A 17,218-nucleotide genomic window follows, 5' to 3' on the forward strand; every position below is an offset into this window, starting at 1 on the left:
GCTGACTCGCCCACCCCAGCTCTCAGCGCTTTGAAAAAGAAAAGCCCCGACTCAGTGGGTGCTGCTGGGTTGGGGGGGCAATCCCCGATGCCCACCACTGCCCCACACTGTGTGGGGGTCTCTGCATGAGCCCCCCCTGACCTCCCCCCATTGCCCCAGCCCCCCACATGGCTCCAGCCCTCTAAGAAAGAAAAAAAAAGAGAGAGCCCCAGACTCATCGCTCGTTGATGAGGGGGTTGAAGGGGTGGAGCTGGCCTGGGTGGGGCACCTGTGGGGGGGCTGGGGAAGCAAGGTGGGGGTCAGGGGGCTTGTGCAGAGCCCCCATGCAGCATGGGGCAGTGAAGGGCACTGAGGATCACCCCCCAGGAGCAGGGAGGGGATGGGGCGTGGCAGAGGTCCACCCAGATCTCCCTCCCCCACTTCCTACTTACTAGCTCTGAGGTCAGCTGCAGCTCCCTGCTGCAGCCACCGGGGACTGGCTGAATCATCAAAGCTTTCCAAATCTTTTCTGAAGATTTGGAGAGTTTTGAATCGATTTGGACCTTTTAATTGGTCCCCTGATTTGATCTGGATTCGGAGATTAGGCCAACCAAATCAGGCCAAGTCTCCTCTGAACTGAATCACCACCTGAAACTTCACACGGCCCTAATAGTCTCCCTATGGCAAGGCATTCTTGAATTGGGCACATATCAAAAAGACTCTGCTCTAGGTGAAAGGAGGGCTTGGAAGGTTGTGTAATATTTGTAATAAAAAAGCATTTTGACCAAGTTTGGTTCAAATAATCAGTATCTCATTGGGATGCAGATTACCACAGTGTATCAATGGGATTTAGCAGATAACTAGCATTTGACTTCTGAGAGAGAGTTTATCAGAAAATAATTTGGGAGAATTAACAAAAGAGAGTAGGTTAATTTTGGAAATATTACAATGTAGTAAGTTGCATTGAAAAAAAAAAAGTTTAGTGACTGCTCAATACTCTGGTTCTCTAGTTGTTATTTAATACCCCTTTTGTAAAGAAAAATATTTGAAAAATGGCACCTGCAGAGTGCAAATAAAGTAACTGTCATATCCCTTCCCATATTGATATCAACATAAAAATAATGGGACATTGGATCAGTGTCTTCAAAGAAGGAATCAAAGAATAAATCTGTCTATCTCTTAACACATACTGCTTTTTGCTTTCTTGATCTTTTATATTTGCCAACCTAACTTGAACTGGTTATCTAAAAGTCTCCTGAATGGTAATTGGAGCTTTATTCGGTTTTTAAAGTACTGCTTATAGTATGGTTTCTTTCTTCATGAAATGTGAATATCACATTGTTGACCCTTTCTTCACTGTTTAATCAATGCTTCTATGGTGTTTTTGAGTTGTCTAAAAAAATGCAATAGAAATAGATAAAAGACACAGTTGTGTTATTTGAAAAGAATGGTAGAGCTTGGGCACCAATGGGAAGGTTTTGTAGTTTTCCTGAGAAATTTGCTTCAGTTTTGGGTTATCTCGTGGGAAAGAAAATTAACTTTAGGCTGCTTCATAGTTCTAAAACTTCATTTTCAATGTAAAAGAGTTTTTACTAAGCTGAGAAACTTCACTCATTGCCAAATCCCATTTGTGACAGTTTTAAAATGATGGGTCCACAATGCTTGTTTAAAAAAAAAAAAAAATCATTCCAACTTTTCTTCCACAAATTTTATTCAGCCATGACTTGAAAGAACAGCTAGCAGCTCATGAGCTATGCCATAACTTCTCTCTCACCATCCGTACATCATGACTGACTGGCTTTCTTGAAATTTTACCTTCACTTTAAGATGGGAGCATCTAACAATTCTTGAATCATTTCTTTTAACATTTCCAAAAGTCCCATTGAGAAGCTTAGAGCTGTGCTGCTGATTGGCTGAGTCTCAAACAAAGAAACATCATCTTCCTAAATTAATTTCTTACTGCTGCTGCATATTAATGAACCACCAAAACACAATGTGTTGTGTCTTGAAGCTGAGCTTATAGTTTCTAGGCACTGGGCATCTTAGCTACGTGTGCCCCATACGGACTTATTTTAGATCTAACATCTAAACAATCTGGCATTTGAAACAAATCTGTTTTGCTCCTCTGTCTAATGGCAGCCAGCTACACTGTCTATTGAAGGGTTGAGCGTAGGTGAGCCAGGATCAAGACAGCTTCCAGTTGTCAAAGGAGAAGTATTGATACAAGCATGATGCCACTAAAGCAGGGGCGGGCAATTATTTTGAGCAGAGGGCCGCTTAGTGAGTTTTGGCAAGCCATTGAGGGCTGCATGACAGGCAGCTGTGGAAGTTAAATATTAATTTTCTAAATTTTTTAGGGGTCCCATGGTCTGGATGGAATGGCCTGGTGGGCCGCATCTGGCCCACAGGCCACATTTTGCCCACCCCTACGCTAAAGTGACTGGGCTCTGGAAGAAGTTGTCTTCTGCCTTTCTATCCTAAAAGGACAATTCACTGTTTGAAATAGGTTTTTATGCTGTTATTTTGTTTTATAAAGTTGACAGCTGGAGATAAAGAATATCCATAAGTGTCTATGTGGTTTCATGGGCAGTTTATTTCACAAAAGCAACCTGTCTGATTTTATCTCAATCAGTTGTTGAAAGTTTCCACTACTAAAGCTACTGGCTTTGCAATGGCGCAATTGTGCTAAACGTACGCAGTCATGTGACTAGCAGATTTTTGTCTATAAAGGGGTGACCGGTAGGGAAGTAGGCACAGTATATTTTATCTTTGGCAGGACAAAGTACAAAGGATGCAGTACTGTTACACTTGGAACAGCTCTGATGCTAATTCTGTGTACTTGTGCTCAATTTAAACATGTCTGTTTACCTCAGAAACACTGAGTTACTGTGCAATTCCCCCTCCCCACTTTTTTTTTTTTAAATGAGAAAAGGATTTCCCACCAATGCATTAAGTTGGTGTGTATATAGTACCTCTGCGTCCGAGGAGAATTCCCCTTCTTGGCCGGCTTGCAGAAGCAGTGTTTGCACAGTGTTCCCACAAGAACCAGAGCGCAGTACGTTTACTCTGTGTTGGCCTTGGCCTGGCTTGTGCTTTGGGTGGTTCTTTCATAATGCAACAAATACTGGGCAGACTTTGTGAGGTAATTTGGAGCTCACTTCTCCACAGAAGATGAAATATAGAAATGTGTTGCATTTTTGGTTTTTTTTTTATGATCCATTCCAGTAGTTCATAACCTTGTTTGTACCAGGACCCATTTGCCAAGATCCGATGGCTTGTCCTGACCTACACCCCCTGGCCCTGCCAGTGCCCAGTCCCCAACTGCCCCGTCCCGCTCGGGGGGTCATGCGGGCAGCAGTGCAGCAAGTCTGGCCCAGCATGGGCTGGAGAGAGGAGGATGGGAGGCCTGTGGCACCCTCCCACCCACCCACCCACACCTTGTGTGAGCACAGGCACCAGCCCTGGTGTTATCAGCCTGGCCATGCAGCTCCCCACCATGCCTCTTGCCCCACTGAAGGGGCAGGTGTCTTTCCCCCACACCCTTGCCCTGCCACAGCCTCAGTGCCTGGACACCTTCCCCCAATGCCTATAGGCACCTGCCTCCCCACCCCTGCACACCTATCCCTTCCACACATGCACATACACACTGCCCGCCCCAACCTCAGCAGTCCCCAAGCCCTGACCCTCCAGCCCCCGCTCCCCGTACACTTACCTTCATCCGGCTGCCAGGGCTGCTCCCACGACCCTGCCTGGCTGTGTGTTGGCCATGCCCCACGCAGCCCCTTGTGGCTGGAACGCTGCCAGCCTGCAAGGGGAAACCCGCGCTTTCGCGCATTTTTCTAGCACTTACTTGTGACACTGAAATATTCTTGAGACCCACTTTTGGGTCACAACCCACAGATTGAGAAACACTAATTTAGTCCATAGCTATGCCAATTCATTTTCTTTCTAGTGCTCATACACTAAGGCAATGCTGTGTGGAAGTTAGATATGAAATAATAATCATTTGGTACTTGTAGGTTTCATTCTTGGTGGTTTCACAGATGCATTGTGTGATGCCCTCCGCCTGTATCTATTTAATAAAAATATATGAAATAATTTAATTTGGATGCAAATCATTGATATTTAAAAAACCTTGAATGGATGCAACATTTTATACCTTACTACTCTCTGGATTTGGAAATTAGCTCGTGCATTAATGCTGAATGTCTGGATCCTTAATTTAACAGACATCTACACCGGAAAATACTCTAATTCTTGGGATATTTTAAGAGGAGAAATTGGTTATAAAAGGTTTGAAATGTGTTCTTTTCCTTTTCTCTTCTCTCTTTTCAAGTAGGTGATTCTGTTATGTAGGGCTAACAATGTTTGCAAAACAATGCAGGCCTATCTCATATACAAATGACATGTGCCTATGTGCATATTATCGCTTCAAAAGCTGACAGCAAAATGTCTTCAACTCATGAATGGTACTGACCTTGCAAGCTGAACACAGCAAACTTTGTAATATCTGACCTGAACAAATACTCTAGACAGAGAGGATAGTGTACTATACTACTTTAAGTACAGTGCAGGAACATCTAGGATTAAATAATTTTATGGCTGGGACATGGACCAGTAAAGGAGGGAGCTGAGCAATAAACTTCACTCTTTGTTCTCAACCTTTGCTACTCTGGTTGGAAGAATCACGGGTTGGTTTTGAGACCGAAGTCATGGGGGTGTTGATTGAAGGAGAGGAGTGGGCTATCTGCTGTCCTTGCCAAGCAGTGAATTCAGTCTAATACAGTGTTTCTCAACCCGTTGGCTGCAACCCAAAAGTGGGTTCAAGAATATATGAATGGGTCATGAACAAACTTTAGAAATGGATTCTCCTTTAAAAGAGAAAAATGTGGGAAACTGTGGGTTTCCCCTTGCAGGCTTGCAGAGTTCCAACCTGTAAGGGACTGCTTGGGGCTCCCTCTGCCCCATACACCCACCCCTGTCCCATACACTGGGGGGGGGGAGGCAGGGGGCAGCAGGTCAGGAGTGAAGGGCACTGGGTCAGGACTACTGGTCATCAATGTTTACAAATAGGTCCTGATAAAAAAATGGTTGAGAACCACTGGTCTGATACATGGTCTATAATGTCCTAAACTTGGTTAGATGCTTATATTGCACTAAAGAATCCATTCCTTTTATATCTGTAACTCCTGCCTCCTCTACAGCTCTAAAATGCATCTTCTAACATAGGCTTTTTTGTGGCTTGAGGGAGGAGGCTGAAATTATTCTCAGTCTTTTCTTTTAGATTTTAAATAAATCCCTTTTTTCTCAGATGATCTGGGTGGTAATTTATAGTAAATGCGATTTACATCTACTGCTGTGTGGCAGTGTCCTGGCATACTCTAGCAAAGATAAGAAACTAGTTCAGAGACTTGCTTTATACCAGGTGCTATTTCAGATATGAATCACATTGGGAACTGGTCTTCAATGACCTATAACAGTCCATTGCTTTATAGTTTGCTGGACTTATTTTAGATCGTGCTAGGTGTGTGTCCACATTCCAAACAATGCTGCTAGAAATTTGCTGCTGCAGGGTGGGGGCAGGAGATGTTACCCCCTTTTTTCAGTGACATGCATGTCAAGCAACCAGTTAAACATTGATTTTCAGCAGCACAATATGAGGTGATGTCTAGCCCTGTGGTAGTGAATCTCTGGCTGCTTCTCCTACATTGCACTGTCACTGTATGCGGCCGCTGTTGTTGTGCCCTCCCTGCTGCCAGACCTGCTTCAGGGAAGGTGCAGGGACAGGAGGATGAGGTGCCCCTCTAGTTCCACTCCATCATCCTCCTCAAGCAATGCCTGGGGCTTCTGTCCTACTTGCTCACCCATTGTTACATTACTGAAGGCAAGAATAAGTGTGGAAGCAGAAATAGGGAAGTTTGTTTATCCCTTCCTGTACTGTGCTTGTATTTGCTTATGCAGAATGGCTGTAAAATAATGGGTTTCACTCTACAGAGCTGTCTCTTGTCACAAGTTGAGTTCAGTTCTGTGAGAATGCTGCACATAGAAGTTCCATGGATTTCAGTGACGGTCTTACATGCAGAGGGTTGCATGTGACTGTGAAATTCGCACAGACAATGCGATCGTTGAGCCCCATGCTCAGCAAAATGTCCATAGGACATCCCTTGGCCTGCAGAATTTCTGGAAGAAAGCAGGCAGAGGAATGCAAAATGACTGTCAACCACTCAACCAATGAGCAGGATGTACTGGCAAAAGATACCGGCCTTAAACATTAATCTGTCAGAGCTACTTGGTTTGGTCAGAAGAAGCTTAACTTTTGGTGCATGTGTTTAAAATCTTTGCCTAGAAAGAGACAAAGCCATGGTTAGTCTGACTACTATTAGTATTTAGGATTTGTACACAGCATCAGTTACTGACCAGGGAGCTTAGTTGATCTGTTTTGTCCACCAGCAACAGGCATGCATGACCTGGAATTTGTGTGGTCCAAAGCACTGGTGAACAAAACAAGAGATAACAGAGATGGTGAGACCAGCTATTGAATTGTCAGCTGCCCTATTCCTTGCATTTTATTGGTACCTTCTTCAAGAAAGAGAGTTACCAAATTATTTACGTTTGACAACACTGTGAAATCTCCAACAAAATACAAATTTACAGTAAATTGGTAATAAGTATAACAGCAGTGGATTTGGCATCTCCTATGCTAATTAAAAATATGCCTTCTGCTCTCTTCCTTGAGAGGTTTCCAATTTACAGGTGTATCTTAGGTAGAATTGGAGGTGTGGTTGCATCTAGCATAGGCAAATCCTTGTTAGCTTTGATTTAGCTCTCACAAGTGGTGAGGACCTAGTGGCACAGACTTCAGCGTGAGCTAACTGTTTAAGTAACTACTAGGATCCTGGGTGGGTTTACAAGGCCTATATGAAGTACCTGCTACTTTGCTGCTGTTGGGAGTGGGGTTAGCTTGGCTATGCCCTCATGTATTGCTGTCATCCCTCCAATTGCCCTGCACACTCAGCCTTGGAAATGGAAGGATAAAAGGCCCTCTAGCCAGAAGGTAGATGCAAACTTCAGGATTTAGCCTATGGGTGCAACTCAACTACAGAAATACTCTGATTTTCTGTGTTTGGTTACTATAGATCTTTTTTTTTCACTGAAGGGGAGTTTATATTATTTGCTACTTTAAATGTTGTAAAGTCATTTACAACATTGGGTTTAGTGGAGCTAAGTTATGTGCAGCCAGGTTTGGAGGCATCAAAGATGCTGAGATTAATAAAGAAAAATATGTTTATTGACCATAATAGCACACTTAGATGAAATATTACTAAATATAGTCTAAGAAAGGAAATTGCCATTTTCATACACTTTATCAACTTAGTTCAATTAAGACTAAAGAAAATAAAATGACTATGCAGGAAACTCGGGACATGTTGGTTGAATAATTCATGTCTAGGCACCATTTACAAATATCTGCCTGTACAAGATATGGTGGTAATGCAGATATGTTAGTGTAGTAAGTTTGGTGTTAAGATGCAAAATCATTAGGAAATATTTATTTTTCAGTCAGAACTTTAAGTGAGAATCTTCCAAAGCCATTTGAAGTTTTAGTAACATTTAAACTTATGGAGTGCCTATACACGTGCATTGAGGCTGCTCCGACATGCTGTAATTACAGTATTCGACTAACTTTACTTAAAGCACCCCACTGCTATTTTTCAGCATGGGAGCACTGATGCACATGATGCTCTGGGTGCTTTAATTAGAGCAGCTTTCAGAGCCACTCTAATTAAAGGGCCCACCTCCCATGGCATGTGTATGAACAGCCATGGGGACTGAGGGTTCTTTTGTTAGTTCCCTGTTACGGTTCTTCTGAATTTATTGTTGTGTTTGTTGGAGGAAGAGTGAGGAGTTGTGTGTTTTGGGTTAGCCACAGACCCTCTGTGCAAGAGTGGGGTGTGCACTTGCAAGGAATTTTGGGGGAGGATGGAGAAATCTCCCCTGGGTATCAGGGAAGGGATTGGGAATGTGTGGCACATGGGGGTGGGGAAGTAGGAAGAGGTGAACAGGAGTTTGGGAAGATTGGAAAGAATAATTGGGATTGGCCCAGTGTTTTGCTCTAATGGATGATGGATGAAGGAGTGGGGGAGGGGATGGGGTGGAATGAAGTTGTCATGTTTTGGGGTGTTGCTTAGGGAACCTATGGTTATTTCTTAGCTGTGGCTTGTTTGTCAGTTATAGTCAGCTGCTTTAAGCCTTTCTGGATAGTCAGGATGGATATAATGACAATGACACTAAAAATGACACTTTGTGTTCTTTGAATTTTTAATAGTAAGGGGCTCAGGTAAGATATGGCTCCCCTTTGCTTATAATAATTATACCCAAGAAGTTGCTAGGTACAGACCTACACCACTTTCAGCTAAGTAGTAATAACAGAGACTTAGAGGTAAGAAGGCTGAAATGTAAAAGGACCCACAGCATGGCTGAGTCAGCAGTAATTCAATTCCACAGAGTCTGAATAAAGTAACAATTGTTGCTAGAAATGCTTAATGTGGAGATGGAGGTTAAAGGCTGCACTTTTTGCGTCCAAGTTTAAGGTGGAAAAACAAGTCTTGAAAACATTTTCCTTAATTTTCCTTTTTAAATTGAAAGACTTGAGCATGTTCTAATCCTCTTATATTTTCCTCATTAGATATGGATTACTGCTACCAAGCAAGGGGTGAAAGCTGGCACATTCTTCTGGTCTATGTAAGTGACCTTTCATTTTCTAGAGCTCTGTAGCAAATAATTCAGAATTAATTTGGTGTAAATGTTCATTAAATTGTTTCCCTGGCTCTAAACATTCAATACCTTTTGAAAGAATGCATTCCTTCCCTCCTGCCTTTTCAATCTGTGGCTTCTTTATAATTTGTTAAATAATATATCACTATGTGCCATTTACCTTGGCTGATAGCTTTGTGGAGAACTTCAAGTTGGAAATAATCGTGGGCTGCAAGCATTATGACATTTCTTAATTTTAGATGCCTAATGATATGGCATTAGTCTTACTAGCAACATTATTTTAACACTTTGGGGTAGGGACAGAAATTACATGTAAACTGGTATAAGTGATTGGAAACTGGTTCAGATCTGTAGCACAACAGAAGTTCAGTGCACATAAACTGCTTTCAAACTGGCCAAAACTAGTTTAAAATATACCTGAATGGATGTAGTATCAGATTTAACTGATTTAGATTAAATTAGTTTATTGAACTTCTGTCCCAGATCCCCTGCAGGTTCAAGTTAATTCATAGTCCCCTCAGCATCCCAGGATGCTTTGCACCTCCCCCACAAACCCCCCTTGCAGGGTGGGCGGGCAAGCCTGGGCCCAAGCTGTCTGCTTCAGCTCAGCAGGGTGGTGTGCCCTAGTGCTCCCCCCTGGCTTCTGTCTTGGGCCACTGCAGGCATGTGGCTGCATTTCTGGAATCAAAGCTGATCAAAAGTGAATACCTGTTCACTTGCTTATCAGTTCAATCTGCACAGCTTAGACTAACCTTCAAAGATTGAATTGATTCAGTCTCATGCTTTTTGACTGTCTGTACTGGTTGTCCTGGATGTCATGAGTTCTTTACAAGCGTCACAAGTGCCTCTTCTGCTGCTACATGCACCATTTACCATGATAAACATGTCCAAGCAGCAGAAGTTCCTCCCTCGTTGTAAAATCCAAACCATTTCAATCTTTGGATATAGTACTGTCTTCCAATTGTCCCAATTCAGAAGACAGTCTTGAGGATCTTTGTTATTTTTCCTCTTCACTGCTCCATATTATCCTGCATCCTGCATTCAGCTAGCCATCCTACTTCCTGGAAGTGACTGGACAAGGGTCATTTCTTAGTTCTGAGAGTTTACTAAAGAGGACCCTGTTCCCAGCCTTCTTCTCCCCGTCGTGGTGGCAGGATGCCAGGTGTGGCATTGCTCACCAGAAGAACAGATTCACTGTATTTAGATCAAAATACAAAATGGCTCTTTCATGTTTGTTTGTTACAGCTTTTCACCTGAATGGATGCACCTGAATAGATGGCTTGTTGTGCTCTCTAATTTTGTATACCTTTTGGATATCCTAATTATATTTACTATTTAAAAGTCTAAAATAGACATAGGCTAAAATGAAAAGTAGCTCTAAAAGCCTCAAGGTAGTTCAAAGAATAGCATTAAATTCCTTACCTGTTAGGAAAGTATGGTACTTCCAGATAGTTCCCATGACTGGCTGGGCTAACAGTTTTAATTAATTCAGATTTCCTGGACTCTAAAGTATTATGAAAACCAAACAGTTATGGTTCAATAATTAAATGCAAATTCCAACTCATTCCTGAAGCAAGGATTTGAGCATATTATGTGTGAAGAATGTATATTCTCTTCACAATCCTTACATAATGAAATAATTCATACTTTTCAAATTTTCTGTATAATTAAACCTCATTGAAATCTAGTGAATTGATTACTTTTTGAAGAAATAGTTTTTAGAAATATTTTTGAAGAAATTTTTTTAACAGTCACTTTTCCTTCATATCTTTTTAACTGGAAGTTATTTGTACAGCCAGGATGGGTGATCAGTGTTGTCCTGGAATCCTCTGATTCCTCATATCTAATGAGGAATCAGAGGATTCCAGGAAGAAGTGCCCTCGTCTAAAAGTCTTCCAGCATTTATTTTCCTCAACAGGAGTGGAGCTAAATGTGCCTTCAGAAAGATGGTTGATTTATGCTGTAAATTAAGGAGACACATGCTTATGATACCTGAACCCAAAAGAGAAAAATAAATCCAGTTCTTCCTTAACAATCAGTGTAATCTCATCTGAAACTACAAACACAGTTATGTACTAATCATAATTATGTGATTGCTGCTCTGCAGTGACACCAGGCAGAGTTCTGGTTTTTTTGAGTGGCTTAACTGCATTTTGGATTTCTCTGAAGTTTAATGTTAGCTTTGTATTTCCTGGATTTGTAATGTTTATTCAAGGAAAATTATGTCCCCATTAACCTTTTATCCTTAACACACATTTTCAACTTGATCTCCGGTCTCATGTAGCATCTTGTCTTGAAATTTACTTTACAGATGAGACGTTTTTAAAGTGTATCCACTCTATTTATCAGTTGCCCATTTTTCTAGCATGATGTTAATCTTACTAGCCACATAGAAAGCCCCATATACAAGGACAAACAGGATGCTGCTTTCAGCAGAGTAAGAGGTTTTCCAAATGGTATGAATTATGGTGCTGGCATTCCAGCTTAAGGCTGAATTCATTTCCAGTTTCTTTAACTTGAGCTTTGGTAGGAGCAGATCGTGTAAACTCATACCAATGTTAGTTGTCTGAATAATCCTAATAATGCCAAATGTTGTGTTGACTTCAGCGGAACTACTGCCATGAGTGAAGTACTGTAATTATATAAGTAAAACTTTACAGGAATGGATCTTCACTCCCTGCTATTTATGAAAGTGGACAATTGAATTTGTTGCCTTAGGTCATTGCTTGAATGACAAACAAAGTTTAATTGCACTTCCTCTTGAGTATTATGCATGGACTTACAGGAATGTGAAACAGTTGAGGTTGTAAGAAAGGGTATGTTAATTTGATTACAAATAAAGAAAGTGCAATATGCACAAAGAGAATGACAGTCACGTGAGAAGCTGTGATCCTGTTGGGAACAGCTCATGGTATAACTAATGTATGTGCTTCATGTACACAACAGTACTTAGACTTTTTTCTTCTTTGTGATCTAGTGTCATCCCTCACGAACGCAGAATTTTAACAATACTGCAGTGGCTAACACTACCAGACAATGAAAGGTAATTCATTTATTACTATTATTTTTGAATAAATATCTACATTTTCTTCTCTGTAAAAGTAGCTGCAACAATGGTGTAAAAATTGTTAGTGTTAAAATGAATCAAAACTTGTGACAGAGGTGATATCTTTTCTTAGACCAATTAGATGCTTGCAAAAAAAAAAATCTTATTTTCTTTCGAGCACAGGCAGCCTTTATCAGGCATAGGAGATTGCAAATGTTGTAAAAGTTCTCTTGGGTAGAAATGAAAATTCATAGTCATAGTGTTAAAATGAGCGGGTTAAGAGTGTTAGTGTTAAAATTAATCTTGCCAGCATTCAGAATTACTATTCTTTTTAGATCTTAGCTTTAACCAACAGTATTTTAATTATCCTCAACAAATCTGTGATGTGAGTATTCTTTGGTTATTGGGGAGCATTTCATTACACAGATTACTTTGGGCTGTTTTATCCTTTTTAGTTGATGTGGCTTAACAAGCTTTTAGGTAAATGGAGAAACTGCCTCCTGAGGTTTGGGCAAATGTCAAAATTTTAATTGTTTTTGAGTATACAAGTTTGTACATGCTGAGGGCTGCATGGTTCACATGAGCTATGGTCGTGATCTCTGACAGGACTAAGGAAGAGTGTACTTCCTCAGATAGTACCCTGTGTGCCTCCCAGCGTGTGTTCTTATGTTGCATGTAGTTCTGGAACAACTAATTGCTTAATGATATTGTGGAAAACATATGACAGAGCAACAGCTTTTTCCATAAGGCAAACTAGTTGAGAGGTTGACTTGACTTGACCTGTTTTTTTTGGGTTTTTTTGGCTGAAGAAAAGCTATTCTGAATGAAACCTTTCTTTCAGGCCATACGTCTATGCCTTCTACTCTGAACAACCAGATGCAGCTGGCCACAGATTTGGTCCTTTTGGTTCTGAGGTTAGTATGGTTCTCTTTCCCGTGTAAGGATCAATCATTCCATCTCTGGAATATTTGCACATATGTTACAAATAACTGTCTAAAACTAGATTTTGTAACTCAGGTTCATCTGACTTTAAGAACTGCTCATCTTCTTTCAGTGTGTTATGAATGGTGAAAAGCATAAAGGTAACATTATGGTTGGAGGTATTGCTTATCAAAAGCTTTAGGTGTGAAATGGGTTGATGTAACAGCAAAATTTAGCATTCTTGAATCCAATTATCTTTTGAAATTTTTTTTGTATGAGGCAGAAAATGTTAGGGAAAGGGGGAAGGATTTTTTCCCTTCTTTACTTGCTTAGATGCAAGTTAATGTTATGGAAACAGCCACCTTTTAAACACCAGAATTCCATGGGCTCTGAACTATAACTTTTTATCATGGATTGGTCATTAGGGCTGCGTGAAGCTTCAGACGCTGATTCGATTTGGAGGAGATTCAGCCCGAATCCAAATCTAATCATGAGACCTATTAATCTCTCCAAATTGAATAGGAAGCCTCTGAATTGATTCAGAGAGATTTGACGATTCGGCCATAGACACAGCTTTAATGTTTTTTCTACATACCTCGAGGTACCAGGTGCAGCTTGCTCAGCAGTGGACCCAGTCCACTTGCTCGGTGAACTTCTGGTCCACTTTTGGGTCTGCTGCTAAGCATGTGGGGGACCCCCATCCCTCCCTGGCTCAGTGACTGGTACCTCCTGGGTTTGGGGGGGGTCACCTGGGGTCTCCCCATGGGTGATTGCTGAGCCAAGTGGGCACGGGGAAGGGGGGGTCCCATGTGTGCTTTCCAGTGGACCTGGAAGTACTTCCTGTCCGCTTCCGGGTCTGTCTCCAAGCATGTGGGGGACCCCCCACGCTCCCATGGGATGCTCCATCTGCTCCACCATCTCAGCATTCACAAGCCATGCCTAGTACCTCAAGGTTCATAGAAAAAACATATAAATCTGTGCCTATGCCTGAATCAATGATTCTCTGAATCAGAATCGAATCTTCAGATTCAGATTCAGCCGCGTCAAATCAGGACAGTGTTCTGAATCAGCAAATTGAATCACTGTCTCCCAAATCAGGCCGAATCCAAATCCAAATTGAATACTACCTGCTTCGCATACCCTTATTGGTCATATTTTAATTTGTAAAAAAAACCCAACAAAACCCCCCCAAAAATTAAAAGAAAGTTTAACTTTTATCTTGATTTATAGTTATATTTAAATCATTGAGGCAGAATGGTGATTACCTTCACTTTTTTCCACTGAAAGTGAAATTTGAATGTTACACTGGATATATTCTAAAATGTATGGCATAGAATTATATAAAAGTAAGGCTAAATGACTTCAGAGATCGTCTGGTCCAGCTCTTACACCAGGATCCTGCTTACACCAGGATCATCCCTAAGTGCTTGTCTAACCTATTCTTAAAACTACACAATCAACTCTGTCATACTCTGTTAACTCTGTCTGGCAAGGCATATTGCCCAAAGACACAGAAAGCATCCTACCTTGCCACAGGTAAAGCAGGGGGACAACAGCAGTCAGTGCTTTTAATGGACTCTTTTGCAGGCTCTTAAGAAAGTTAACTTATGGCCTGATGCTGTGGGTTTCTGAGCCTGATCATTTAGAACTGATTATCTTGTTGGATCAAACTGTTAACCTATTGATCTAGTTTGTAGTTTATTAAGTCTCTGTAATGTAGGAAGTCAATTTGTTCATAGAAAAATTATAAAAAGTCATCTTTCTTGTCCTTAGAGTTTTTCTGGATAGCAACCTAAATCTACTTTCCTAACCACAAAATAAAGTTAGTATGATTTAAGTTTGCAGTAATTCTTTGAAGTAGGCTCACACCTTAATTTAAATAAATAAATTTATCCGTGCACTAATACCTATTAGCAGTAAAGATTTGTTAGGGGAATGATTTCAGGAGGAAGCAGCTAGAAGGCATTTTATGTTGTTTCTCTCAATTTTTAAAAAAAATTATTTTTACAATTTCTAGGCACTCTGAACCTAATGTAAATCAGCTGAAAAAGAAGCCCTTAATGGTACCCCTCTGAGCCGCTTCCTTTGTAATAGGAGCTTGACCTCAGCATGAAATCATTCTTTTTTTTGTACCAAGCTGGCAGCACAAGGACACTTAGAATAGTTACAATCAGTTTATTTCTCCTCCCCAGTTCACCACAACAAAGCCTGGAAACAAGGCTTTGAGAGTTGTGCATTGTATTAGGACACTCTCCTCACTTTTTGAACAGTGGAAATTTCTACTCGTCTTGCCTCATACTCATTAGGTCAGGAAGCAGTTTCGTAGGATTTGTAGCGTGTTGAGCAGTGTAGCGTGGATGTTTACTTTAATTTACTGCACCAAATTACTTTAAAACTATGTATGTATGCACGATCATGAAGGGTTGATGCTGCTCATTGCTGGTTCTCTTCAACTTCCACTTGCTTCAGTTGATGGCGCTCAGAACCTCACAAGAGGTGCTCAACAGTCTCTTGGTTTGAGTGTATGGCACATTAACATTTAGGATAAAATTGTATTAAAACTACTTTCTGGGTAAAATATTTGTCTAGTTGACTTCAATAGAAACAGGATTTCACATATCTTTGATTACAACAACTTGCTGTGTGTTCTGGTTATCATGTGTTTTGGTATAAACAGAGTTCATGATACATGTAAAATCATTTTGTGGAACCCTTCTAAAACACACTTTGAGCAAGAAAGCTTGCTAGAGTGTTTCATTCTTTTATCAGAGTGTGTTGATGAGAGATTGAAATATATGCTTGCTCTTGGTTATTTCTGCAGTTCTGTACACTATCCTATGCTTCTGCAGTGACACTTTGAGGGGTTGGTTGTCTTGGGTCAAGAGGCAGAGCTTTGGCTGGCTAGTTCCCACCCTTTCGGGATGTCATAGTCCTTTCTATGAGACAGGAGGGGTTTCTTCCTCCCATAACTCTATCCTGATTCTTTTGAAGCAAGGCTAAGGATTGGCTGGTTACTGAAACCTTGGCTTGTTTCTAGCTAACTTTTTGGAAAGAAAATATTTAAAAAAGTGAATGAATATATAAAATATACATACTACTATACATGACAGCAATGCCTATCATGACTAAACTCTGTTCCTGCTGCTCTTCTAACATGCTGTCTTGAGACAGCCATCCTATGTGTTCAAAACATCTAGGTGTCTTGCACTAGATTAGTTTTCTGGCACTGTTAAGCTCTGGCTGAGTTTATTTAGGGAAAGCATAAAACAAGAATCCTTCCTTTCCCTGCTGCTCCTCTCATCAGGACTGCACAAAGCTTGACATTTCTTAAAAAGAAAATCAGTGCTGCTTTATTAAAATGCCTTTCTGGCGAGAGACGAGTAAGACTGGACTAGAATCTCCTTTCCAGCTGCTTGCCTTGGAAGCAATGATACAGCATGGCAGATGGTAACACTTTTTTTAACCCCTCCATTTACACAACTCTGTGATTGAATACCTTAAAGAAACTAGCTTAATAAATAGAAGTAAATTATAGATTCTTCTCTATCCCATTCAGTGTATTCCATTTTATTCTGTATGCTGAAGTAGCAATAAAGTCCATGGCAGTTGCTGGTGCTTACCACTTTTCCAGATGATGTGCACAGCATGTCAAAACCAAGCCATGTTTTGCTATCCTCAGAAATGACTTGGATCATAAAGGCCCCAGGGAAAAGCTGGGGTGTGGGCTCCTTCTATTTTCCATTTCTATGAGCTTAAAAGAGTGTGCCTCTTTATGACCTGAGGCCCAAGGAATTAGCTACCCTATTGTTGGCCCTTAAAATGTAGCAAATCTTTGAAAATGGAAATTTGTTGGGCTCAGGAACAGTGGACTCTTTCAGTGTTTCTTCATAGTTTTTAATTTTTTTTGGTAAACATTATCTCATTGATTTGTTTTTATACAGAAATGTATTCCTTATGACAGGCGATGTATTGACAGCTCTGGAGAATAAGGTCCTCAGTTTATGCATAAAACTGATAGAGGGCAGCCAGCAGTACAGCTTTCTCTCAGGCTGCCCTGAATAAATGTCTTGCTGCAAGTGTTAAGATGCTGTCTCCATATTGGTGTAATTTTGCCTTGTTGGCCAAGATAACTAATGAGGATGACATATGGTAGTTTTGTGCTGTAGGCAATTCTGACTGACCTGATATTGATCCTTGAACAGGTAACCAAGAAATGAAATACTCCATCTTTCTTTAACATGGCTACAGTATCAATTTCATACTCTTGGTAGTGAGATTACACTTGCTTGATGAAGAAAAATATCTATAACTCTATAGTACATGTTCATAAAAATAGGGCTCACCTACTTCCTTCTAAAATACCAATTTCATTTGCTCTATGCTATTTGCTTGAGCATATGCAATTCTGTTTTCAAGTACAAGTTAGTGGGTCCCTCTTTAGGAGCAGACAGACCGTAAATTGACCCTTTACCCTTTCCTAAGTTATTGAAGAAGCCT

At 40.8% G+C, this 17,218-nt stretch overlaps 1 protein-coding gene across 4 annotated transcripts in view; it reads left to right on the top strand.

The window, feature by feature from the left end:
• Positions 1-17,218, top strand: part of ENPP2 (ectonucleotide pyrophosphatase/phosphodiesterase 2) — a 120,791-nt gene that overhangs the window by 67,781 nt on the left and 35,792 nt on the right. For all 4 annotated transcript variants that reach the window (XM_006026805.3, XM_006026804.3, XM_006026802.3 and 1 more), the window contains exons 9-11: positions 8,666-8,721; positions 11,732-11,797; positions 12,642-12,714. In XM_006026805.3, the coding sequence (XP_006026867.1) occupies positions 8,666-8,721; positions 11,732-11,797; positions 12,642-12,714 (195 nt within the window). The remainder of the gene's footprint in view (positions 1-8,665; positions 8,722-11,731; positions 11,798-12,641; positions 12,715-17,218) is intronic.

This window comes from Alligator sinensis, unplaced genomic scaffold, assembly GCF_000455745.1.
Source record: "Alligator sinensis unplaced genomic scaffold, ASM45574v1 scaffold895_3, whole genome shotgun sequence".
Lineage (NCBI taxonomy): Eukaryota > Metazoa > Chordata > Crocodylia > Alligatoridae > Alligator > Alligator sinensis.